Source organism: Pteronotus mesoamericanus, unplaced genomic scaffold, assembly GCF_021234165.1.
Source record: "Pteronotus mesoamericanus isolate MK-2021 breed Mesoamerican mustached bat unplaced genomic scaffold, CSHL_Meso_final scaffold_408, whole genome shotgun sequence".
In the NCBI taxonomy this organism is placed as follows: Eukaryota; Metazoa; Chordata; class Mammalia; order Chiroptera; family Mormoopidae; genus Pteronotus; species Pteronotus mesoamericanus.
This window is the reverse complement of record NW_026555315.1, coordinates 1,348,731-1,372,643: the sequence shown is the minus strand read 5'-3', so window position 1 is coordinate 1,372,643 and position 23,913 is coordinate 1,348,731. Positions and strand designations below refer to the sequence as shown.

At 60.3% G+C, this 23,913-nt stretch overlaps 1 protein-coding gene across 1 annotated transcript in view; it reads left to right on the top strand.

The window, feature by feature from the left end:
- RPTOR (regulatory associated protein of MTOR complex 1) overlaps positions 1 to 23,913 on the top strand; it is a 137,990-nt gene that overhangs the window by 22,538 nt on the left and 91,539 nt on the right. The window contains exons 2-3 of the mRNA XM_054593278.1: positions 7,964 to 8,066; positions 15,467 to 15,549. Of these exons, the coding sequence (XP_054449253.1) occupies positions 7,964 to 8,066; positions 15,467 to 15,549 (186 nt within the window). The remainder of the gene's footprint in view (positions 1 to 7,963; positions 8,067 to 15,466; positions 15,550 to 23,913) is intronic.

Sequence of the window (23,913 nt, the reverse complement as noted above, 5' to 3'; positions counted from 1 at the left end):
AGGGAGGTAGCTCGCTGGTTTGGGGCACACGGGCCAGCCCCGACACCTCAGCCTGGGGACGCAGGTGGCGTTGGCCACGGGGCTGCATTGCTAAGAGGTTCCTGTGCGGCTGCTGTCCCTGAGGGCTCGGGCACGGGCAGTGACCCAGCAGGACGGTGCTTGCTGTGCTTCTGCTCAAGAACGAAGAGGCGGCTTCTCTCCTGAAGGGGAGCTCAGCCAGGCACCGGCCATGCCGCACACGTCGGTTGTCCAGGGCGGGCGCCGGGCTGGCTCTGGATGCCGTGGCCCCTTGCCTAGCCAGGCGCTGGGGGGCACGTGCCGCACGGTGCACAGGGGTGGCAGAGCGCATCCTCTCAGGGAAAGCAGGACGCTGCCTAGCGCCTGTGATCTGGTGTCAAGCAGGCGCGCCTGCTCCACGTGGCCCCCAGGACTGACTGTGCATCTCCGTGCATCGTCCCCAGGCTTCACCCCTACGACCTCGCGCGCCGCGGGAAGGGCTGAAAGGGAGGCCTGCATGCCAGCACACCCTGCTCCCGTCCGGCGGGCGCTCACTCTCCTGCTTGTTCTTGAGTCGTTTGAAAGTGTGGCCCCACCCGAAGCCTCTGTGGATGCCCCGGGGTTCCTGGTGCCGCTGTTGCCCCAGGAGACCCATGTGGCCCATGCGTCCCTAGACCCAGCCCGTGGCCACGCACCTCCAGCGGCCTGCCTATGTCTTCGGTGGCTGCTCCTTAAAAACCGACATGCGGCCATTGCATTTGTTTTTATCTCCTTAGTCCTTCTTAAATTTAGAACTTTATTTTTTAAAAAACCAACGTTGGATTTTTGCAGAAGGGTCCAGGCTGGTCGTGCTGCCGCTTGTTTTCATGGTGTCGTTTAACTTGTCTCTCTGTTCCTTGCATGTCTCGCAGCTTAGTCTGGAGGGTTGGTGACACCTTGTTCATGCCAGCAAGGGCGCTGGGGCTTCCAAGGCGACAAGGCGTGGACAGCCCGCCCAAACGCGCGGTCACGGGCCTGGAGCCGCCGCCCCGGGAGGCCCGCCCGGCTGGCCGTGGGGACGGAGCGGGGGCCCCGCCGAGGGGACCTGCCTGCAGTGGCGCAGAGCTCTTGCCTTGATTCCTGTTTGAAATGATTCCTGAAGGGTGTCATTTTTGAAATTGGTTCTGTGTTTTTAAAGAAAATAATAACCAATCTAAATGTGTTTGTGAGGTCTGGCTTGGGTTTTTCTTTAAAATTACTTTATCAGGAAGGGATTTGTTCGCCACCAGCACTAAATCTGGCTTGGTCTCCTTTTTTTTTTTTTTTTGTGGGGTTTTTTTGGTAAAATAATAAGTCTTGCTGGAATTATTAATGACTTTTACGGCTCCTTCAGGAGCGTTCCATCCTTGGGCTCTGCTGGCGTGGCAGGACCTGCACTTTCGGGTGAGGCCCTGCCTGGCCCCAGCACGGTGCCCAGGTGTTGATGCAGTGTGGCCTGCGTCATTGGGCTGTGCTGTGTGTTTCTGCGACCGTTTCTGAGGTCAGAGTAGACAGTGGTAAAGAAAGAATGTTTTTGGCAAGAATGTCGGGAATAAATGTGCGCAGGGCTGGGCAGGCCGCGGAAGTGCCCGGCGGGTGCGGGAGCATCCCCACTGTGGGGGCCCGGGGCTGCGGGGGTGGTGTGGGCGGCCTGCGTCCTATAAGATCCCGGGCCGCGGGCTGGACGAGGGACCATGGCTTAGTGGGGCCGTTTCCCTGAGGACAGCTGTGTGTGCGGTCACCTTTATCAGCATGACTTTGAAATAAAGGGAAATGTCGCTGTTTGTTATTTCATGTTTGTAGTGTTTTCCACCTTTGGTCCAGTCCTGCGGGAACGTCTCATTTAGAATTCCTTTGAATAATTGGGTCGAGGTGGGGGGCGTTCTGTCATCCTTTTGTTGAAGTGAGGCTTGCTGAGCCTTCGTCCTTCGGTAGGTGGCAGAGGGGACCCTGGGCAGCCAGCACCAGGCAGTCTGTGGCCTGTGTGTCCCCAGCTGCCATGCCTGTCTCCGCCCCACGAGGTCCCGCCTGCTGCTGGCCCTCTGTGACCACAGTTGGCCCTCCTCCGGGCCCCCTTGACCGCCTCACTTCTGGACCTGCTGCTCAGAAGGAGAGGAGTTTTAGATCCAACACCAGTTTTAGATCCAAGTGATTGTGAGGTTGAGGTGCTACTTCTGGCACCTTCGGGCTGAGCGTGCTCAGGGCCTGGAAGCATCCTGATAGAGACGGTTGGTGATGGTGTCGCTGTGAGCTTCATCTGTCCTTCCTTTTCTTTTGCATGGTCTTCCAGGCCACATGAGACTGGAGGAGAAAGTCTCCTTTGGGATGGCAGCGGCTGAGTCTGTGTGTCCCTGTTTCCCTGGTGTGGTGACGCTGGGCTGGTGGTTATTACGGGTGCCCCTGCAGTGACATCTCATGACGACTTTGGCTCCGAGTGTCTTCTTCCCTGAAGAGTCAGAGGAATTCATAGTTCCAGACGTCAGGATACATGCTGGCTACGTTAGGCAAGAGAAGGACCCCGAGCCAGATCCTGAGGTGACAGAGACCCCAAGGGCACTTCTGTCTCTCTGCCAAGCAGCAGGGACATTGGGCAGAACCCAGATGCCATTGCCTCTGAGCCCCCGTGGAGAGCAGGACCTGGCGGGATTCAGAACCTGAGCTTGGGCAGGTGCACCTCCCCGGAGGAGCACAGGTCCCGCGATGGCGCCTTAGCTGTAAGGGAGTCCCGACATGATGGCTTCTGTTTTCTACCTTGGAAAGGCAGGGCCTATGTGTAGGAAGGCATCAAGGTATACGAAAGGTGCTGAAACATTGCGGGAAGCCACGGACAGCCCGTGTCGACTGCAGTTCCCCATGGGGCATGTTAGTGGGAGGCTTATAACGGAGTTTCAGCCGGGCGGGACCGTGGATCGGCCTGTGTCTTTCATCTCTGTCCAGTCAGCAGCACAGCTACCACCCATTCGCTCTGAAGGAGAGCGATCCTCCTGTCTCTGCTGCTCCGGTCCCTCCCCCTCCTGCCAGGCTTCATGCAGGCTTGTTATTTCCCTCCCAGCTTCCTGGCCTATTTCCCTCCCTCCATTCTCTTCCATCCCTGGTGGGTGTTAGCCATTGTCACGGGTTCATCCCCCCGAAGACAGCTGCTTAGCCATGCTTGCGCCATGACAATCTGCTATCAGATCCACCTTACCCTCCACCTGGCGCTGTGGGACCTGGGCCCAACCCAGAGGCTGGAGGGAGGAGGAGGAAGACAGCCCCCCTTAGCGTCCTGGGGCTCCCGTGTGTGGTGCCTGTTGCCAGGGCGTCTCGGCCGGCAGGGCCCAGGGTCTCTGTGTGGCTGGTGTGCCCGGGGCCTGTCCCGCGGCATCTGCACCCGTGATGCGCTGCGGCGCCACGCAGAGCGGAGGAGAAGCCGGCCCTGACGGGCGGCTCCGTCACGGGGTGGCAGCACTCGCTCTGCTTTCCTCTGGGGGTCGCGAGGCAGCCACCCAGCCCTCCGTCCGTGACGCGGCCCCTGAACAGCCTTGAAGTCAATCCACGGGTGGCTCGGAAGTCTCGCTGTCCGTGGAAGGCGTCTTGCTGGTGGGCTTGCTCTGGGTCCTCCTAGGAGGGGCGGGAGACCCAGACAGAGCCCTCAGCTGCGCTTGCGTTGCCGGGACAAGTCCTCGGGGGTGACAGGCCCCCTTCGGGTTGGGCGGCAGCGCTGCTCAGAGGACCCGTCCTGCCATGGGCCGCCCGCGGGACGTCTCCTGCGTTCCTCTCCTCACCCACCTGCTCGCTCGTTGCCTTGGATACTGGTTGGAGCTTCAGCTAACCAGACGAGTTCTTCTCTCTCTCCAGAGTGTAATAAAAATTATATATACACGCACGCACACGCATAAAAAATCCTTGACAGTTGTGATAACATTTTTATTACTTTCCCTGTGCTTATAGGAATCATATGTGTTGATGGTAGAAAACTTGAAAATACAGACACAGAAGGGCCAGGTGCAAAGCGGAGAAGAGGAGAAAGCACCACATTTCTGTTCCTCAGTGGCCCGTGGTGCCTGAGGCACCGCGTGCTGCCGTCCCGTGTCCTTCGTGCTGGCCTCCGTGTTTGGGATAATAGCTATGGCTACGGAGCCACACCCTCCTCCTTGCACCTGGGACCTGTGCGCTGCGCCTCTGGGTGTGCCCCCCTCTACAGCTTCACAGGCGCAGCTCACCCTGCACGGCCCGCCCGTGGGCCCACGGGGCTCTCTGGGGGGCGCTGTGCAGCCGGGAAATGGGTTTTGGAGCCCGCGATGCTCCAGCCGTGAGCACTTGCCACTCCACGTGCCTGTCCCGCCCTGTCCAGCCTCAGGCTTCAGCGGAAGGGTTTGCTGCGTTGAGACTTCTTGCCGAATTACTTACGATGAATTCATACATGTATATGTGTCTGAGACAAATAAGTGTTTTTGTATTTTACTATGTTCCTCCGAGACAAATGAGTATTTCCCCCCCGACTTTTTAGATAAAGAGCTTGAATAGTTAATTGTATACATGTGCGCGCACGGTCTGTCCAGAAAGTATTCAGCCGCGTAATGTGAAAAGTAGAGACATTTTTATTGAAGATACAAGATACAAACAACATTGCGCACAGGACACTGGTGCCTCAGCCGCCCGGTCTGTGTTTTCCTGAATCTCATCGATGATCTGAAATCTCTTCCCTTTCAAAGGCGATTTTTGTTTTGGGAAAAGCCAGAAGCTGTTCTGATGTCAATAGTAAACCTACTTTGTATGCAGCGCTTTAACTTGCTTCTCAGAAACCGGGCTCCCTCTGGGCCTGCGGAGCAGGGGGCGGGCCGCGCGCCCTTGGAGAGGCTGCCGGGCTTCCTCTCTTCCTGTCTGTCGGGCTGTTTGACAGGACCTGGCGGGTTTAGAAAGCAGTGACGTACAGGGAGAATTTGGCCTCTGAAGAGAGCGCTTAAACCCAAGTGAGGTTCCTGGCTCAGGGCGCCCAGCTGCGCTCCCAGCCTCCGGGTCTGCGCCCCGCCAGCCCCAGCCCTAGCCCCAGCGACAAGAGCAAAGGGATGGCCAAGTGAAGGCCGCGCGAGCGCCCTCAGTTGCTGCGGGGAGGGGCTCTGATTTTGTGTCAGGGTTCGGTGGAAAAACTCCGTTCGCTGTGTCCCTTGCTAGTTTCTTGCCCAGTGTTCCTCGCGGTCTTTGTTTGGGACAGGAGCCGGAGGTTTGCCGGCGTATCCTTATTCAACAACTGCCCCCTCCCCGCCCCGTACGTCTCCTCTGTTTGCTGTGGTTCCAGTTTCTGACATTCACTATGAATCATGCATTTGTGCGACTTCGGCTGAGCTCCAGGTTTTCCTGGATGCTCCGACTCTTAATGAGCGCGGCTGGGAATTGGGTGGCTGTGCCTCTGAAAAGCGGGGACGGTGGCTGTTGTGGCATATATGGCAAGTCCACCTGCGTCCTGTTTCCCTTCCACACGGCTGTGGGTGCTGGGCGGTCGGGCAGGAGTTCTGCTTCCAGGGTCGGGTTGCGGGGGGCAGGACACGGGCCCAGCTGCACGCAGGTGGCTTCTCCACCCTGCCTCACGCCGGCTGGCAGCGCCCGTCCACCTGGGGGCCCACGTCTGGTGTGGCTGTGGCACTTGGTCTGCTGTCTTTTGAAAAATACATGGTTTATCAGAGCAGCTCAGTGGGAAGAAACCAGCAAAGGGACCCGTGTGACTCTGTTTTGAGTTCTTTGGCGACAGGCACAGACGCCATTGTAGTTGGCGAGGCAGCGACGTACACTTGAGTATACGGGGTGTGCACGTTGGGGACATCCAGGCCCACCGGCCTCGCCTGCCGCTGGGTCCCCACAGGCGCTGCAAACCGGGCATTCGTCATGGGAAAGCCGGGCGGGGCCGCGGGGAAGCTGCTGAGGCGCTGCTTGTCCGGGACTGGGGGACTGCGCCTCCCTATCCCTGTGGACGCTGCCGTGCTCCCAGCCCTGGGTGCTGCTCTGGGCTCCCAGGGTGTCACGTGAGGTGCGGGGTGTGTGTCACGTCATCGTTTCAGAAACTGGAAACATGCTGCGTTTCCAAGCACACCTGGCCCCCAAGGGTTGTGCGGGCTGCCCCCGAGCTGTGGCGGCAGCACCCCACCGCCCGGCGGCCCCCAGGCCCTCCCCTGTGCCCGCCTCCCTGGACAGGCGAGGCCCGGGTTCAGAAGAGACGGCGATGAACCGACATGTCTGAGGTTACACATTTTCAGTGATCACTTAGGGTTTTATAGTTTCTCAAAATGATACTCTTTGCAAATTCAAAATTAACCTCTGGGGATTAACTCTGTCCTCTTTAATTATATTGCATTGGAGAGAAAAATGTGTTCCGTCTAAAATGGTTATTTTATGTATTATTATGCAATTTTTGGCACATTGAATTGATAGCCCTTACATTTTCTTAATGCTGTAACTGTATTATTAAAAAACATTAATCTAGAATTTTTGGAATGAGATTACCATAGAAATAAGAATAAAATACCGAGAAGATCCTTCGGGGTATAGCTAAGAATTTAAAACTCACCACGTCTGAAATCAGGCCGACACTGGTAAAGTTTGCAGGGCAATGCACACAAGCCGCGCTTGGGTGGCTTCAGGCCATTTACTGGCGATGGCTTTTGCCGGTTGCGGCATTTCTGTGGTGGCTCGGCAGAGGACGAAAACGTCTTTGTAGATCGTGTGTCCATTCGCTCTTGACATTTGTTTCTTGTTTTCTTAAAAGGCGTGGTGCAGGGTGTTGGGCAAGATATGTCTCTTTAAGCCACGGTGGGTCCCCGGAGTCCCTCTGTCCTGGCGCATGGCGTGTTGTTCATGTCATATCTGCCAACCGAGGGCCGTGCGCCCCATGCTCCCCTTTAAAGCCCCGGCAGATCTGCGTTTAAGAGCCCCTTGTGCCACACTACCGGGCGTGGGCCGCAGCCGCGAGGCTGTCGGGGGCCCGGGAAGCCCCGGCGGCGCAAGTGAGACATGGTGCAGGTTTGGGGCTGGGGACGGTGGCGAGGACAGAAGCGGGAGGCGTGGAGGAGGAAGGATAGAAAAGGTGGGGCGAGGGGCCCAAGGCGGGTGCCGCGGTGTGGGTGCAGGAGCAGGGCGGGAGGAGGGGGGCCACTCTGGCTGGGGTGCTGTACTGGACTTTTATTTCCTTCATTTACCGACGCACCTGAAGGTGGCACCAGAAAGCAGGGGTCGGCGCCTGGCATGTGGCCAGGAAACGGTTGCTGGCCCGTGAATGAGCGAAGGAGGTGGCCCAGGATTCTGGCTGGTGCCGTCTGGGTCGTGGGCTGACCCTATCCCACGGAAGGGGGACAGGTGTGCAGGGCAGCGCCTCAGGTGACCGCCCCGAGGCTGTGGTGTGTCCCACATGTCAGATGTAAACAGCAGGCTAGGGAGGTTCTCGGTCACCAACAACGGGGAGCAGCCTTTAACATGTAAAGCACATGTGGAAATTAATCAGGAGAAACCACGGATATCAGTAAACAGTGACAGTGTTAACAAGAGTAGAAAACCCACAAAAGATAAAAGATACAAATAATACTAAATGTCAACCAAATCAATATGATATTTTTTCTCTCATTCAATAAATAACGATTTTATGTAATGAGTGTAAATGTGTGCAAAAGCTTTGCAGAGGAATTTGGCAGAATGTTACAAGTGCCTTACAATGTTTATGCTTTTGATCAACTTATTCTTTCTCGATATGGATCATAAGGAAGCTGGGAAAGGCCTCTCTTGCCATCTGCCTGCCGTACTCTGAAAGAGGAAGTTGCCGGAGAGAACACCTGGCCGCGCAGGTGGCCGCGATGAAGGCGGGGCTGGAGAGGTGGGGTGGGGCGGGGCTCCCATTGGTGCATCTCAGGGGAACTAGTAGAAACCGGAAACCGTGCCCGTGACTTTCCTACTGAAAGGTTTGCTTCTTCTGTTGTGTTTGCAGATGAAGACAGTCAGTGTGGCCCTGGTTTTGTGCCTGAATGTCGGCGTGGACCCCCCAGATGTGGTGAAGACCACCCCTTGTGCACGATTAGAGTGCTGGATCGGTAAGTCCTGAGCGTCACCGCACGGGGCGCTGGGCCTGGCCCAGCGGGGCCCATCACTGGTGTGGGGGACCCTGTGGCCTTCCTGCCTTTGAGGAGTTCTCTGACCTTGAAGGTACTTGGATGCCATCACCTGCGATGTGTGGTGGAGAAGGTGTTTCAAGGAAAACTAATACCGTCGTGAGGGTTGGGTTCTGTAACTTCCCCGTCGGTTTGCCCCGCACCTGGAATAGCTCTCTACACTCGCAAACTCCAGCGGCGGACACCTCCGTGCAGGCGCCTCGCTCCCACAGCCAGACAGCGCCCGGGTCTCCGTCATCGCCCCAGAGACCCCGGCAGGTGCTGAGCGGGGCATGGGCACACGCCTCCCGAGCCTCCGCCCCTGGGGAGGAAGCGTCAGAACACCCGTTAAGGATGATAGTAGCCGGGCTTTCTTGGATGCCTTTTGTAAGGCAAGAGCTCACTTCTGTTCTCAGACGCTGAGAGTTTTTGTCAAGAATGAGTCTAGACTCTTACAAAACACTTTCTCAGCATCTGCTGCGATAATCACCTGGCTTCTTTCCATTCTGTTGATGTGGTGGATTATATTGATTCCGTTTTGGTTGCTGAGCCAACCTTGAATTCCTGGAACAAACCTCACTGTGTTGTCCCCTCTGCATCACTGGGTTTGGTGGCTGGTATTTTGTTAAGGAGCTTGCATCTCTGTTTATGAGGGACGTCGGTCGATAGTTTTCTTTTATTACTACATATTTGTTTGATTTTGATACCAAGATAATAATGGCCTTATAAAAGAGTTGAGAAATATTCCCATCTTTTCTGTTTTGTGGAGGAGTGTGTTTTGAATTGGGTATTATTTTTTTCTCTAAGTTTCGGGGTCATCTGTTGGGGAAGCCGCCGCGGTGGGTGGACCTTCCTTTGCATCCGCTGCAGGCTCCTCAGCGTTCTCTCGTTGGCAGGAGCGGGGGCTCCTCAGCTCGTTCCGCCCTAAACGAAAGCAGAGGTTCCCTTTATTGACTTTAAGAAAAAATGCAAACCACTGCAGTCAGAATCGAGCAAACAGTGCTGCTCCCCCACTTTACTCGCCAGCCTTGCTCTTTGGGGTGTCCCAGGGTGACAGCCCCTCCCGTGCAGGCTCCCTGCCGGCAGCCCCACACCCGGTGACGGCAGCCGAGGCCTGTGGCCGCTGCCTGGCTCTCTGCCAGCTCCTGGTGACCAGGCTGGTGGGAATCGACTTCTTTTTTTCCCCCCTTGTTAAATATTTTATTTATTTTTTAGAGAGGGGAAGGGAGGGAGAGAAACATCCACGTGTGGTTGCCTCTCATGCACCCCACACTGAGGACCTGGCCTGCAACCCAGGCACGTGCCCCGAATGGGAATCGAACTGGCGACCCTTTGGTTCACAGGCCGGCACTCAATCCGTTGAGCCACGCCAGCCAGGATGGAAATGGACTTCTTGTTAGCCAGCACTGACTGTCCCCACTTCATTTACGCCTTGTCACAGCTGAATTGAATCAATTGCTTTCTGCTGTCTCCCTCTGTAACTCCGAGGCTGGGTTTTTACAGCCAGGCCCTGGGTCCCGGGTGTGCTCCTGGCGGTGCGGGAGCCCTGCTGGTGGGGGCCGTGTCTGCTGCTGACAGCACCTGCCACACTGAGGAGGCCTCCTTCCCCTGCCCCTGGGCCCCACAAAAAAAAGAAAAGAAGAAGAAGGAAGAAAGTGGAAACTAAAGAACTCTCCCTGTCAGCCTGGCTGGTCAGAATTTACAGGGCAGCGTCAGTGAACGTGAAAAGAATTCTACACTTCCTGCTTGTGTGAAAGATCCGGCAAATGGATATATTTTTAAATACTGTGTTTGTAAAAAATTTTTGCAGTTTAGGACTGTCATCTACTTTGCAATAATTTCGATGGATTTTGAGTTCAGAAGGGCACATGGCCTTCAGAAGTGAACATTTTCCTTTTGGCCTTGAGCAAGGGTGGGGCTGCTCCTTGCCCTGGTAACTTCACCAGTAATGGCGTAAGAGGACAAGCCTAGGTTTGATTCAGCACATTTCAGTGGCATCAAGCAGCCTGTATTTTAATTTTAATTTTGAAAAAAAATTAAAAGCTGCAAGTGCAGCCCAAAGCGGCATTTTCCCCGGGCCGTCAGAGGGCAAGCTGCCCCAACGGCGCCACAGCCCCGCGCACCCTTTCGTGCCCGACATCCTGCCGGCGGGGGCTCCTCACCCAGCTCCCAGCTCGGGCTGTGCTGCCGCCTGAGCCTCAGGCACAGCGTGGGTCATCCGCTGGTCCCAGGGTGCCCTTCAGGGCACAAGGGCCTGGATGCACATCGCCGGATGCCGCCCTTAACTCAGCCTCGGTCATCCTGGAGCAGGTCCTCGGCCTCTCCTTGGCCTCCGCGACCGTGCCACCCAGGAGGCCCCCGGCTGTCCGGTGAGCGGCGGCTGCTGGCAAGGCCTCACGTGACTGTCGGTCCTGCCTCTTTGGCTGGAGCGGAACGGGGCCTTGGGCTCCCCCCGCATCCTGTCGGGCGGCGCGGGGCTGACCGATGCCGCAGAGTGCGGTGCCTACACTCGCCTCCGCCGCCCTTGCTGCGAGCACGCGGTTTTGGGGGTGGTGCTTTGAGTCTGTGAGCACTGCTCGCGCGTCCTTTCTCAGCTTGCTGGAGGGGACTCCTGTGTCCTTCCCAACTCCGTGGGTGAGAACCCGGTTTGCCCTCCTTTATCATCCGCACGCGCTGACGTGGCCTCCGTCTGTCCCCCACGCTGGCCGAGTCCCCCACCCATGGGCCCAGCTCGCCCTCCCCCTGCCGTGCTGCTGTGACCAGCCGTTTCTCCAGGGGCCGCGCCCTTTGGTGGCACTCGCCGTCGGGGACTTCACTTCGTCCTCTGACATGGAGCCAAGGGCAGCACCTGCCTCTCAGCCCAGCGGGACTCAACGAGGAGCCGGCACACAGCTCAGTGCGGAGACGCCTGCATGCTGGCCCCAGCCCCGGCCCCTGCCTCTGCCCCGGCCTGTGAGCTCGTCCAGAGGAGGGGGCCCGCGGCTGCGCCGCCTGGAGGCCTCAACAGGTTGTGGGGGGGCGGTGCACGCCACACCCAGGAGACAGGAGCCAGGAGCCACACCGGGCAGCAGCCGCACGTCTCGTTCCCTCCCGAGGCCTGGGGGCGTGGGGTCTGTGTGGGCCGGGATGGGGGTTGTGCGGGGACTTCCTGCTGCGGACACGTCTCACACCTTCAGACGTCGGCGCCGCTCTGGCCTCGAGGACAAGAACTGGTCGCCAAAAGGGACGGAGTCTTCCCTCTGCTGTGCGTTTGCGGACCGTGCCTGTGTTCCCCGCACGTGGCAGAGGCTGGGTCCGGAGGCTTGGAGCACAGTGTCTGTGAAGTGGCTCTTGAGGCTCCTGCGGCGACCGGACCTGCGTCGGCAGGGTGGACAAGCAGACAGCGCGCCAACCCCTCCCGGTGAGCCCCGGCCTCTGGAGCAGGGGGCGCGGACTGTGGTGCCGGCCACAGGCCCTTAGCAGCTGCTGGGGCCGCGCTGGGGGTGGCTGTCAGGGCCCCTGGGCACTGCTGGGGCCCTCGCTCCAGAGAACGAGGTGGCCTTTCTGCGGAGGCGACACTGGGAGCTGCCCCAAGGCGGGCTCAGAGGCTGCGCCGTGTGGCCCAGCATCCGACACTGCCACGGGGACCCGGGAGCGGCCCGCTGCCGCGGGCTGCACGGGGACAGGCGCTCTTAGCTGCGCATCTGGCCCAGGCGGCGTCGCCGGGGCTCCTGGCTCGGCCCTGGTGCTCAGGAAGGTGGAATGCCTCTCGCTGTAGGGGCCACGAATTACAAAATATGCGCAGGCAGTATTATCATAATATGGTGAAGAGCCATTAAAAGCCATTTTTATTTCAAAGTGGCCCTTTGCCATTATGTATTTTCTCAATTTAAAATTCCTTGCTCAAGGTCACACGACTAATTAGTGGCAGAGTCCTTCAAAGCCGCACGGAGAAATTCGCTCCCGGTCCAGTCGGCAGCTCCGTTAGTAACTCAATTAGCAAACACGCGTGTGGGGGCTGCCACACCGAGGCCGCCCTGAGCGGCGAGCTTCCCTCGCTTTCCGCCTGTGGCGGAGGGCGGCGCGCCGACCCAGGCGTGCAGGCGTGCAGGCGTGCAGGCATGCAGTCTGACGGCGCTTCCGAAGCGCGTCTGGCCGGGTCGGGAAGCGTGACAGCAGCCAGAGGCCCGGTCCTGGCTCTCGTCACCCTCCCCGCCCTGCCCCGGGCCCCCGGCTCGCCACAGCTTACGCCCTGGAACAGGGTGTGTGAGGACGACCAGAGGTGACAGGAACGCTGTGCTCTTGCGGGCGTTGAGGTCGGCCGGACGGGTTCCTGTCCCTGGAAAGGCCCAGGGTCCCGAACCACAGAGGGCCCGCTGAACAGCTGCAGGCGGGGGGCTGGCGAAGGGCTGACGTCTGTGCAGGCGCCAGTCACCGCCGCCTCTCCTTCCTTCCGGCCACCCCGCCGCCCGCTCCTTCACCAAACGCAGACCCGGGCAGGCAGAGCAGCGTTTCTGAGACGGAGCTGCGGCTTTAAACGTATGTCCTGGCTGCTGTGCTCACCCATCAGATGGATGTGACTGTCAGCAACATCCTCGAGGGAATTTAGTTTTGTTTAAATTATTTAGCTTAGCCTCGTTAACGCAGTGCTGACGTGCCTTTTCAGTCCCATCCTTCCCCCTGCTTGTCCTCTCCTGCTCACTGCCGCGCTCTGGGCAGGAAACCGTGGGATTAGCAGGCCGCAGGGCTCCCAGCGGACGGGATGTGACACCCACTTAGTGGACCGCAGCCTGATGAATGGCCGGCGCCTTGGTCAGGACCAGGGAGCAGGGAGGCTGCTGTCAGCCGCCACCTCCAATGAGGGCACGGTGCCTGCAGGAGCCCGGCACACAAACGGTGTGGCCGCCGCTGCTCGCTCTCCACACGGTGTGCACACGGGCGGAGGGTGGGGGCGCCCCAGGGGTGCAGCTTGCACTGGAGTGTGGTGCAGAGCTTCCCCGGCCTGGGGTCCCTGGGCACCCCCACTTTGTCGGGCCTTTAGCGGAGGCACGAGAAGTACCCAATTGGGGCGTTCCTGGGCTGGCCCCTTGGCTTTCTGGGAAGGAAACCTCCTCTTCTCCGGCAGCTTGGATGTCAGCCAGCGTGGCGGGGGCTCTGCGGGGCGTCCGTGAAGGTGGCAGTGTGCCCACCACAGCCATGGGGCTGCTGGCCGCCGCAGCGGGGCCGCTGCTCTCCCGGGCTCTGCTTGGCCTGTGCCGGAGCGGGGCGGTGCTGGCTCCGCCCCCTTCTCCAGACCCCTCCCCCTTTCCCAGACCACCCTGGGACTTGAGGGCAGCGCAGCTGGCGGGGCCCTGGGGGCTTTGCCACCCTGGCGCTGTCCTCCCGGGACGCGGCTGGGGGACGGTCATCGCCTACGTTCTTGCATCACCAGCTCTGACAAATGCACCGTCCCCTTCCAGGTGAATCGGGTGCAGGCCGCTGTCGCCGCGTGTCCCTCCATCCTGGCCCTGCCCTTCTGCAGCCCGTGACCTGGGCCCTCGGGCAAGGCTGGTGCCTGCCTCTGCAGAGCCCTTAACAGCTTCGACCCCTCATGGTGAAGGTCTCCAGCTCTAAAACCCTGTGCCTAACTCCTAGTGCATCGTCGTTGCTGTTCTCAATCGAAGCAACACAGGCACGTGGCCGAAAAACTGACCGGCCCGGAAGGTGCTGGAAGCTGTCGCCCCACTTTCCCAGAGCTGTTCTCTGACCGCGCCCTTCCTCATCCACACCTGGAACTTTTTCTCCTTTGTTACAAGCTTGCCAGTTACTTTTATGTGCTGAATTTTCTGTGAACTTACAAGTTTATGTTACTCTTTCCATATGTTCCACTAGACCAGTCAGATGCTGGTAATGGGATCTCCGGGGTGTCAGCGCCCCCTCATCCCCTCGGACTCCTTGCGCCCCAGGCCTGGTGCATGGGCGCCTCGGGGTCTCTCCGTCTGCCTCTGCCTCTCTCGTTGCCCAGACCCTCTCTTGCCTCCTTGGTGGTTTATTTCCTAGGAGGAGGAACGCGAGACCCCGACTCGGCAACCCGCCCCGTGTGCGTGTCTGAGGCGCCGCTGTCTGCCCTCAGCCGCCGAGGCTGCGGCGTGTGGGGTGGAGGGGACGCGCGCCCCAGGCGTTGGGGGCTGGCCCGCCGCGGGCTCTCCGGGGGCTTCACCTCTCCCCTAGTGAACGACAGGCCACCCACCGGCAGGCGTCTTCTGGAAGCTGACGGTCACTCCCAGGAGCACCAATGACAGTGTCCCTCGCTGTGACAGGAGCCGAGATGGCACAGCGAGGGACAGGGAGCCGTGGAGCTCAGCGAGCCAGTTTTCCGACTGGCCCGAGTCTCCCGTGGGTGAAAACACCCCTCGAGGAGCTGGAGAGACCAGCGCATGTTCATCCCCAGGGGCCAGACTCCAGGCTGCGGGGTCAGACTCCACCTCCCAAACGGCCGGACACTGTTGTCACGTGTGGTGTGGTGGCACGACGGCGGGCGGCCGCGCCCGCCTGGAGAGGCGACTTTAAACGTCAGGGCAGTGGAGCGGACTGCCCTGGGAAGCAGCGGCGGACAGCACAGGCCACCGCGGGGGCGGCGGAGCAGCCGTGTGGGCCGGCTGGTGCCGTGACACCATGTGTTGCAGAAATGGCAGACGTGGGACAGCGTGGCTCTTGTCATGTTTTATGGCAGAGGGAATAGTCATTTTTTATAATAAATATTAACGTTCAAATGTAATGGGCTTCTTAATTTACATGAATGAATAAAGCAATATTTCTAAAATTTCTCACCTTAACTTCGGCAAAGGCTACTGGGCACAGCAGCTCTAACGCAGCCCCGGGGCACAGGCCCGAGCGCCCACAGCTGGCCCGTCGAGGGGCCGCTGGCCGACGGCGACTGGCTGCAGAAGCCACCCCTCCAACCAGCGGGCACACCACAGACGCAGACGTGTGAACTAGCGTTGCGAGGAGGACGCAGCACGTCCTCGTCCCTCTCTGTCTGCCTCTTCCTATGCGTGTGCGGCGGCCGCGTGTTGGGCGGGGAGGGCTGTGGTCTCGCCATAGGCCCTGCCCCCGTGCGGTGTCTGCTGGACAGATGCCCGGCCCGAGCCACTCCGCACTCACAGGGATGGAGCACAGGAGCGGCCGGGGTGAGCACAGGCCGCAGGCGCTCAGGGCCCAGCCTCTCCGGGAGGCAGGGAGCGGCTCCGGCAGCCTGTTGCGCGCAGGCAGCCCGCAGGCCCTGCCCTGTGCAGGTCAGGCGGTGCCTCAGATGCGCACTGTGCCCGACATTCTGCAGACGAGGATGTGCATGTAAAGGCCTTCTCCTCTCCTTGCTTCCTCAGATCCCCTGTCGATGGGGCCTCAGAAAGCCCTGGAGACCATCGGAGCCAACCTGCAGAAGCAGTACGAGAACTGGCAGCCCCGGGTAAGGCCCTCATTCGCTTCCTCTCCCTGTCGGGGCAGCGACGGTCCCGGGTTCCAAACAGTCCTTGAGTCCAGGCGAGAACTTAGGACATCGTCTCCCCCTGTAATTCTGCGATCGGTACCCCCTCCCTGCACTTCCCTTTCAAGTGCGTCCAGTCCCCACTCCCAACCTCGCCGCCCAGAACCTTTAGAAAAGAAAAAGTACCTTTCCTGTAAGTCATGGTTTTCTTTTCGCACAAGAAATGTGTTTTCAGCCACTTTGCTGCAGCTCAACTAGCTAAAGCTGTTTTTCCCGTCTGGTTTTCACGCCGCTGGGAATCAAAGAGCTTGGTGTTCAAAAGATGGCACAGTTGACGTGCGTTGCCTTTGATTCCTGCTTTTGTTGCTTGCTTCTTAGTTGTTTTTTTTTAATAAAGGAAGAGTGGCGTGAAGTATGATAACTGTGTCCAATTGCCTTAGATCTGAAGTTATTTGTAAACCACCCAAAGACCTACTTCCTTTAGACTTTCTCATCAGGTGGTTTGAGGATTTTAACAGAAAATTAGAAAGTCAGGGGTGTTTCCAGAGGTGCCTTTCTGCTCAGTTCTGGGCCATGGGCCGGCTCTGGAGGCACCTAAGGGTGCCAGGAGGGGGTGGTGGGCAGTCAGCCCCCTCCCGGGGCTTCCGGTGGCCTCTGCTCCCCCTCGGACTTCAGCACGTCAGCCTCCTGGAAGCCGCGGCTTAGAGCCGCCGGGCAGGGCAGACGGGCTGCTGCGCTTCCGCCTGTGAGTCACTCATCCACGTGGTCTTGAATCAGGGTCCTTTGTGTGTTATCTACGTGCTGCGGAGAGAGAAAAGCCAGAGACGAATGGGTTCCTGCCTGAGCGGGGGCCCTGCGGTCGCTCCTGCTCACGGCACTGGGCTCCCAATGTTGTGAGGCATCTCTGTGTCTCAGGGTGGCCATGTGCACTGCGCACGTCTACCTGTCTTGTCAGTAACGAGGGACTTCTATTCTGTGGAAGGCTGCTGCTTAGCGGGGGTTTGGATCTGGGCCGACAGGCTTTGTTGTCCCCTCTGTCTCACTTGATACCTCTGGGAGGTCCCTGTCAAAATTCAGGAGCCTCTGTCCCTAGAGCGCGGCGCACCTGGGTGCAGCTGCAGGTGGGGCCTGTGCTGACAGCGTGTCCCTCTGACGGCCACGGAGCGGCCTGTGGTGACCCGTAGAAAACGGCTGCTTTGGAGTCCCTGTCAGGCCAGGCAGCACTTCTGGGGTCAGAGCCGGGGTGGGGTGGGCACTGGAGGGAGGGCCAGCTCTGCAGAGCCCGTCCCACCTATGGGGCGCTGGGGACAGCGTGGCTCGTCCCTGGGGAGCCTGCTTGGGGCCGGGGCCTGCCCTCAGTCCCGGCGCGACGTGGGTGCAGCTGCGGCGGGGCCCTCAGCCCCAGGCCGGCCGGCTCCCTCTCTGGCTGTCACCTCCCCGGCTTCCATTTCCCTGGGTCCTCCGGCTGGGCTTCCTCCACCTTGTTTGTGTGTTTGCGACTCGCTGCAGCCAAGGGCCGTGGCCGCAGGCAGAGCCGCTGCAGGGGGCCCCGCTCACGGCGTCGGGTCTGTGTGGAGCGCTGGGCCCCACCGCCCGCTCTGCTGGGCGCGCAGGCGCTGCCTGGCCCCCGCGGGGCGGGCGCACCGGCAGCCTCCCTGGACACCTCTCTGCCCAGAACGTGAACATCTGTCCCCGTGACGGGCCTTTTATTTGTCTTTTGCTCTGGCTTTAATCACGTGCCCCTCGTCATCTTCCCCACCCCCCCACAGCGCTCACTCAGCAGCCTTCCCGTGGCAGCCGGCTGTGCCCGGCTCCAGTGGCCGCCCCGGGGACAGCCGCTGGGCGTCGCGGCGTCGGGGCCCTGAGCGGGCGTGTGCGGGAGTCTTCGTGCTGACTCATCCCCCACTGCAGTTCGTGAGCGAGCAGCAGCATTGTCATCCCACTGCCTTCTCTCAGGGCGGCTGGGAGACCTGCCCCGCACGGGGCCGTCCACGTGGCTGGGGCCCGGCTGCTCTGAGGGGAGCCCTGGCCGCGGGGATCTCAGACCCTCCGTCCTGCTCAGGAAGGCTTGGCCTCGCCGGCTCGCCACGCAGGCTCCCTCCCCGCGTGCCCGAAGGGTGGGGTGGGCGGGCGGCCCTCCCTGGGGCAGGCGTGGCACCCCCTGGCAGGGAGAGTGCACGGCAGGAGGGGAGCCGGGCGTGGGCAGCGCGGGCAGGGCCTGGTGGCCACCGAAGGCCCTGGGTGAAGGGGCTGGACGTGGGCGTGTTGCATTTTGGCTTTGCTCCACCCTCACGATGTAACACGGAGGTTCCCAGTGAACCCTGGATCCGTGCATGTCGGTGGGCATCGGTGGGGAGAAGCCAGCGAGGAAAAGCGGTGCAGCAGGAGGGCCTGGCAGCTAGTGGCCGAGAACGCCTGTCCCCAGCACAAGCCGCTGAGTCCTGCTCCCCATGCCGGCCCCTCCCTGTCCCCAGCACCCTCCTGCCTGGACAAGTCCGCTCCCAGCTCTCCCCGCACACGGACCGGCGTGCGGCCATTGTATTTTCATAAAGAAACAAGGCTCAGCTCTGCTTAAAGAGGGTGCGCCTCTCCTCTCCACGCTCCTTGTAGCAGGAAGAGTCCGTGCGCACGACGACTGCAGGCGCAGATCAGGAAAACGGGGGCCGGACGCCGTCCGCGCGCGCACGCTGGCGTGCCCAGGCTCCACGGGGCATGGGTGGCTGAGCGGGCCTGGAAGCCCAGGGTGCAGCGTGCTGTGCGCACAGCTCCGGGGGCCACGCGCAGTGGGTGCAGGGTCGGGGCGGTGCCGTGCTCAGTCAGAAAGGAGTGGGTGGGGGGAATGTGTGTGAGGGGCCCACCGTCTGGTCTGGTCTGCTCGACACGTGTAACTGGGAAGACGTGTCAGATGACATGCGGCCAAGTGAGAAAGTGCCGTGGAGGGGCGGTGGCGGGGGAGGGAGAGTGCTCCTGTCGTCCTGGGCTCTGCCTTCCAAGGGAGCTGGGTGTCACAGCGCACTCGTGTGCCAGGGCATCAGAGGCGCCGGCACCGCTAGACGCCAAGGACTCACTTGTTAGTGTGACACATGGTGGAGGTTTTTAAGAAATTGAGGTAACATTCATGTGACCTAAAATTATAAACGGCAGCCTGGCAGGGGGGTTTGGTTGGCTGGCGCATCGTCCATGCACCAAAAGGCTGCGGGTTCAATCCCCGGTCAAGGCACATTGAGGAGGCAACTGACTGCTGGTTCTGTCTCATGTCAATGTCTCTCTCTCTCTCTCTCTCAAATCAGTAAATATGTCCTTGGGTGAGGATTTAAAAAATTATAAACAGAATCTTACACTACGTGGCCTCGTGTGTCTTTTTTCACTTAGCACAGTGTTTCCACGATTTGTACATGTGCATGCCTGTGGCTGCATGTTTCAGCAAGTCAGTCCGTTTTACAGCTGAGCGGTAGGTCCCTGGGCGGATGTTCGCACTTCTGTGGACACCGTGGGGGCTTCCACCTTTGGCTGCCCTGAGTGGCGCTGCCATGAGCACGGTGCACGGGCGTTTCCCGCTCCCCAGGGCGCATGCCGGGGGCCGGGCGTGCAGGGCCGGTGGAGCCCCGTTGTCCTTCAGAGGAGCCCCAGTTGCCCTCTCAGGGCCACACGTGCTCCAGCCCTGCCCTGTTCCAGCGCCTCCGTAGTCTCGACAGCACGTCCTTCTCCGTGTTTTTAAAAAAGAATTATCAAAGCCACCCTGTGGGTGTAAAGTAGTGCCTCTTGGTGGTTTTAGATGGCATTTCCTTAACAACTAAAGATGCTGAACACCTTTGCATGTGCTTTCTGGCCATCTGGCCATTTTCTTTGGGAAAATACCTATTCCTGTTTGTCAAACAGTGTAGGTGTGCAAGGGATACGTGTCTGGATGGATGCGTCACTGGGTAGGCAGGTAGGCAGGTGGACGATAGATGAGCAATCTGCCATCTTCCCACCCTCCAAATGTCCTGGGGGGCGGGGCATGCAGTGGGAGGCCTGGGCCTGTGGCTTCCTGGGTCTTGCTCAGTCCCTATATGTCTCGTGGTGTCTTGCTGTGTTATCAGTTCCAGTCACAGACACTTGTCGAGGTGAGTTTGGGGGGTGGCCGCAGAAGACTTTGGGTTTTCGCCCTAAGTCCTCTGCACGCCTTGCATGTAGAAGCCATGGTTGTTCATGACGTTAACGGTGGGCCCCCAGTGGGAAACCCTCTCCGCCCACCTAGTGTGGGGCTGGGGCTGGGCCGGCGCCTGGGGCCACGGGTCTCCCGCTGTGCCCTGTGGAATGTGACCGCAGGAGAGGCTGTGCAGGGGCCGGCCCCGGCCCCGGCGTGGCTGGTCCTGTGTCTGCAGAGCAGCTGCAGTGGCTCTGAGGAGCCACGAGGAGGGGACAGTGGGGGTGGGGGCGTCTCCCAGGAGGACCTGTCCCTCGGACGGTGTTTACCAGCTAAACTGAGGAGCATTTTAACCCAAGGCAGACCACAAATGGTGAGAAATGATGTTGTCGTCTTAGATGAAAGAGAAGTGTTATATTACTGTCTTTAGGACAAAAAGGGTAAACGTCTTGACTATGCGTTGGCCCCACAGAGCGCCCCACAGGTTAACGTGAGGGGCAGATAAGATGGCAGCTCCCCCTTAACAGGGTCTACGGCCCAATGAACGGAAGCGGCCGAGTGACACTGGAGCTGGCGCGAGTGGCCCAGGTGTTGTGGCGGCGGGCACAACAGGGTAGCCCCCTGCGGGCCGATGGCCACAGGTGCGCAAGAGGCCCCAGGGCTGACTCACAGCCGTGGGGGTGGCACTTGGTGAATAACTGTGGTCCTTGGTCCAGCCTCCAATGAAGGGACGTCGTGGCTTTACTCATAATTTTAATACCTTCGTCAATCTGAAAGGTCACTGTTCTTCTCTGTAATTTTTTCTATCCTCACCCGAGCACATGCTTATTGATTTCAGAGAGAGGGGAGGGGAAGGGAGTGAGGGAGGGGGAGAGGGAAACATTGACTGGTTGCCTCCTGTACGCACCCTGACCGGGGACCGAACCTGCAGCCTTTCGGTTTATAGGACAGTACTCCAACCAACCGAGTCACATCGGCCAGGGCTGAAGTCATTATTTTTAATCCATAAAGGTAGGGCAGCGAACACGCCAGCTCAGCGGAGAGGAGAGCTGTAGGTAGTGGAAGCAGTAATCAGCTTGCTCTCCTGCCTTCAGGAAGATGTCTGAACAGATCTCCACACTTTGCTCGAGCTGCGTCTGAAGCACAAACACCTGGCGGCCCGAGCCATCAGGAGGGCGGTGGGTGGGGCGAGGGAGACCCCGCCTCAACAGCGCCGAAGCGGCTCTTTCCCAAAAACTGCCCTTTAAGAAACCGGCTGGTGATGACTGTGCAGCACGTCGGCCCCCCGGGAGCCGGGCTGGGGCGCCTGTCCAGTCCCCTGAATGAGGACTCGTGACCGCGATCAGTCCGCAAAGGTCAGTTCGGCTGGGACCCGCGGCGGTTCATGCTCTTCATCTGTCCCGTGTGACCTAAGAGTCCATGTTGACGGTGGAAGTCAGGTCCCCCTGTGGTGGGAGCTCTGGGGACGGGGCCAGCTCTGCTTCCCCAGGACACATGGCACTTGGGAGACACAGACTTGACTGCTTCTCTCGTTTTTCTCATTTTGAAAATTTGGAGCTCTTTTCTTTTCACAGCTCTGCTCTTGCTTGTTTTAATTTGAATATGCTCTTATTTGTCCCGCTGAGAGGAATTCTTCACTTTGTACATTGAGGGAGAAAGCGGGTGCTGACTGGGGCCTCGGACTGCAATGGCCCTGGGGCCTGGTCAGTGGCCGGGGGTGCCCGGCACGGAGGCTGCGCTGCTGGCGGCCATCGGCTTCAGGGAAGAGCAGGCTCCGCTTTGCGAGGGAGCCTGGAGAGGGCCTAGGCCGCAGCAGGGTGTCTGCCTGTTGGACGTGGGGCCCAGACCTTCCAGGCCTGGGGGACTGACCTTCTCTACCTCTTCCTCTGGCCTCACGCCCTGGTCTGCACCTGGTTTTGGCAGCCAGGGGACCGGCTCACATGCCTCCTACCCCTCAGCAGGGGTGGGTTCACACGCACATCTGCGGGAGGGCAGTGGCCTGGCTCCTGCGGCCCCCAGGGCGGCTGTATCCGCGGGTCTCCTGGTGCCACGTCTGGAGGTGCCGCCAGGGACCGAGACGTGGGAGGGCCCCGAGCGCACTGCTCGGAGCTGCGCACCCCTGCTGGAGACAGGCTTCCTTGTCTCGTCGTTGGAACAGGTAGCCTGTCTTCATTTAACGTGGTCGTGGACATTACTGGCTTTAAGTCTGCCCCCTACGATTTATTTACTCTCGTCGCATTTGTTCTTTATTTCCTTTTCCCCTTTTCTTGACGCCTTTTGTACTTACGGGGTTTAAAACCTCTCCTGCCCGCCCCCCGCCCCGCCCCGTTGTGGGACGTTAGCGACCGTGCGAGGGACGCGCCACCCCGCTCTGCAGGCTCCCTGCCCGCTGCGCGGGCCAGTGCTGCTGCCCTGGCGTCCGGTCTGCCGTGGAGCCAGCCTGCCAAACCCCGATGCCGGCGCTCGGGCGGGCACAACTGGGTGCATAGTCGTTCGTGCGGAAAAGGCCACGCAAGTGCAGGCGATGACAGTGGCCGCGTTGCCTTGGGAGCGCGTCTGGTGGCATCGTGCGCGCAGACGCAGGTACAGGCCCCTCACGTGCGCGCCCGCGCCCGGCCTGCCCGTGGTGCTCGGCCCGCGGTCCCGTCGCCGCTGCAGCCATGGCTGCGAGCCTGTCCTGCCCTCCCTGTGTACGTTTTCAGTCTTGTAACTCCCCTTTGATTCCTTATTGATCCTGGTCACCGGGGAACACTGCCACCTCGTTACCTGTTTTCTTGAACACGCCCGCTGTCGGTTCTAAGAGGCCTGTTCTCCTCCCACGGGCGACGCCGACGTGGGTGTGCGTCACAGTCAGTGCCGGCGTAGTGTTAGCGTTGTCGTCATCGCGTGAGGGTGTGCGCGCCGCGTCGCAGCGGGACGCGGGCCTGCGCCGGCCCCTCGCTGTGAGGCCCCGTGGAGGGGGTGGAGTCCCGACGTGGGACGACGGCGGGGTCAGTGCCCGTCCATGGGGCTCTGTGACCGGGAGGACCCGAGGGCTCGTCCTGGGGACATCACAGCACCCACCTCCGTGGCCCCAGGGCGACGCTGGGTGGAACCGCAGCCGTCGGGGGCTCGGAGTGGCTTCTGACTGCGAGGGAGCGGAGCGCTGGGGCCACTGTTGCGACGTCCGGTGGCCCCATCACTGAGCAGCAGATAAAAGTCCTGCCCACGACACAGCGCTGCGTCCCGCTCTGTCGGCAACGCTTTCCGTCAGTGATACGCGGAGCAGCGAGGCCTCCCATGCCCGAGTGACGTGCTTGTAGTCCCGCTCACGCAGGAGCGGAGCTGTGGGCGGGGTGGGGCCCCGTGACCGTTTCACGGGGCAGAGCCCCGGCGGAAACCCGCCCCGCGCCCTGGCCACGCCCCCTTCCCCGTGTCCCCGCGCCCGGCAGCCACCGCAGTCAGGGCCTTCCCCCCGGGGTCCCCTGGACGCTCCCCGCTCCCCGCTCCGTCACCAGGGTTGCGGAGATCGTCCCTGGGGCGGGACGAATGTACAGACCAGCTCGAGTGAACTGGCGCTTTTGGTTGGTTTTAACCGCCGTCGCTGTGGCCTGCGTTCCCGTCTGTTCTGCTGTTCTTGCGGGGTCCTTGGGCGACATCGGAGGATTTCTCTGCGGAGATCCGACGCGTCTCGTTAAGAGTCCTCTCAGAGCTCCCGCTGCTGCCGTGAGGGGCCCGCTGCCCTCCCGGGTTCTGACGGGCGGCAGGCGCCCTGTGAGAACGTGGCCGGCCCGCCTGCCGGCTCTGGCACGGCCCACGCTTCTGCCTCGCCCGCGGCGGGCCTCTCGCTCCGTGGCCTGGCTGCTGGCCAGGCCGGCGTCGGTGCCCGGAGTCGCGGCAGGACCGGGGGCCCTCTCTGTTCGCAGCTGTGTGCGCTTCCTGTCTTCTGAGATCTTTAAAAATTTAGGACGTCCCGCCTTGTATAGAAAGGCCGGCCATTCTACCAGCCTTTCTGTAAGTGAATCTCAACAGCGCAGTGAAATGCGTAGGTCTGAAGCGTTCAGTCTGACTTCAGACAGCCACACGCTCCCTTCCGATGACCCCTCCACGCGAGATGCCGCACGTGGGCCCACCCAGAAGTTCCCCCGATGCCCCTTCCCAGGCGCCTTCCACTGCTGCCGCCGCAGGGCAGGGCCAGCGGTGCTTGACCTTCCGCAAGCGACCGGCCCCTGCGTCTC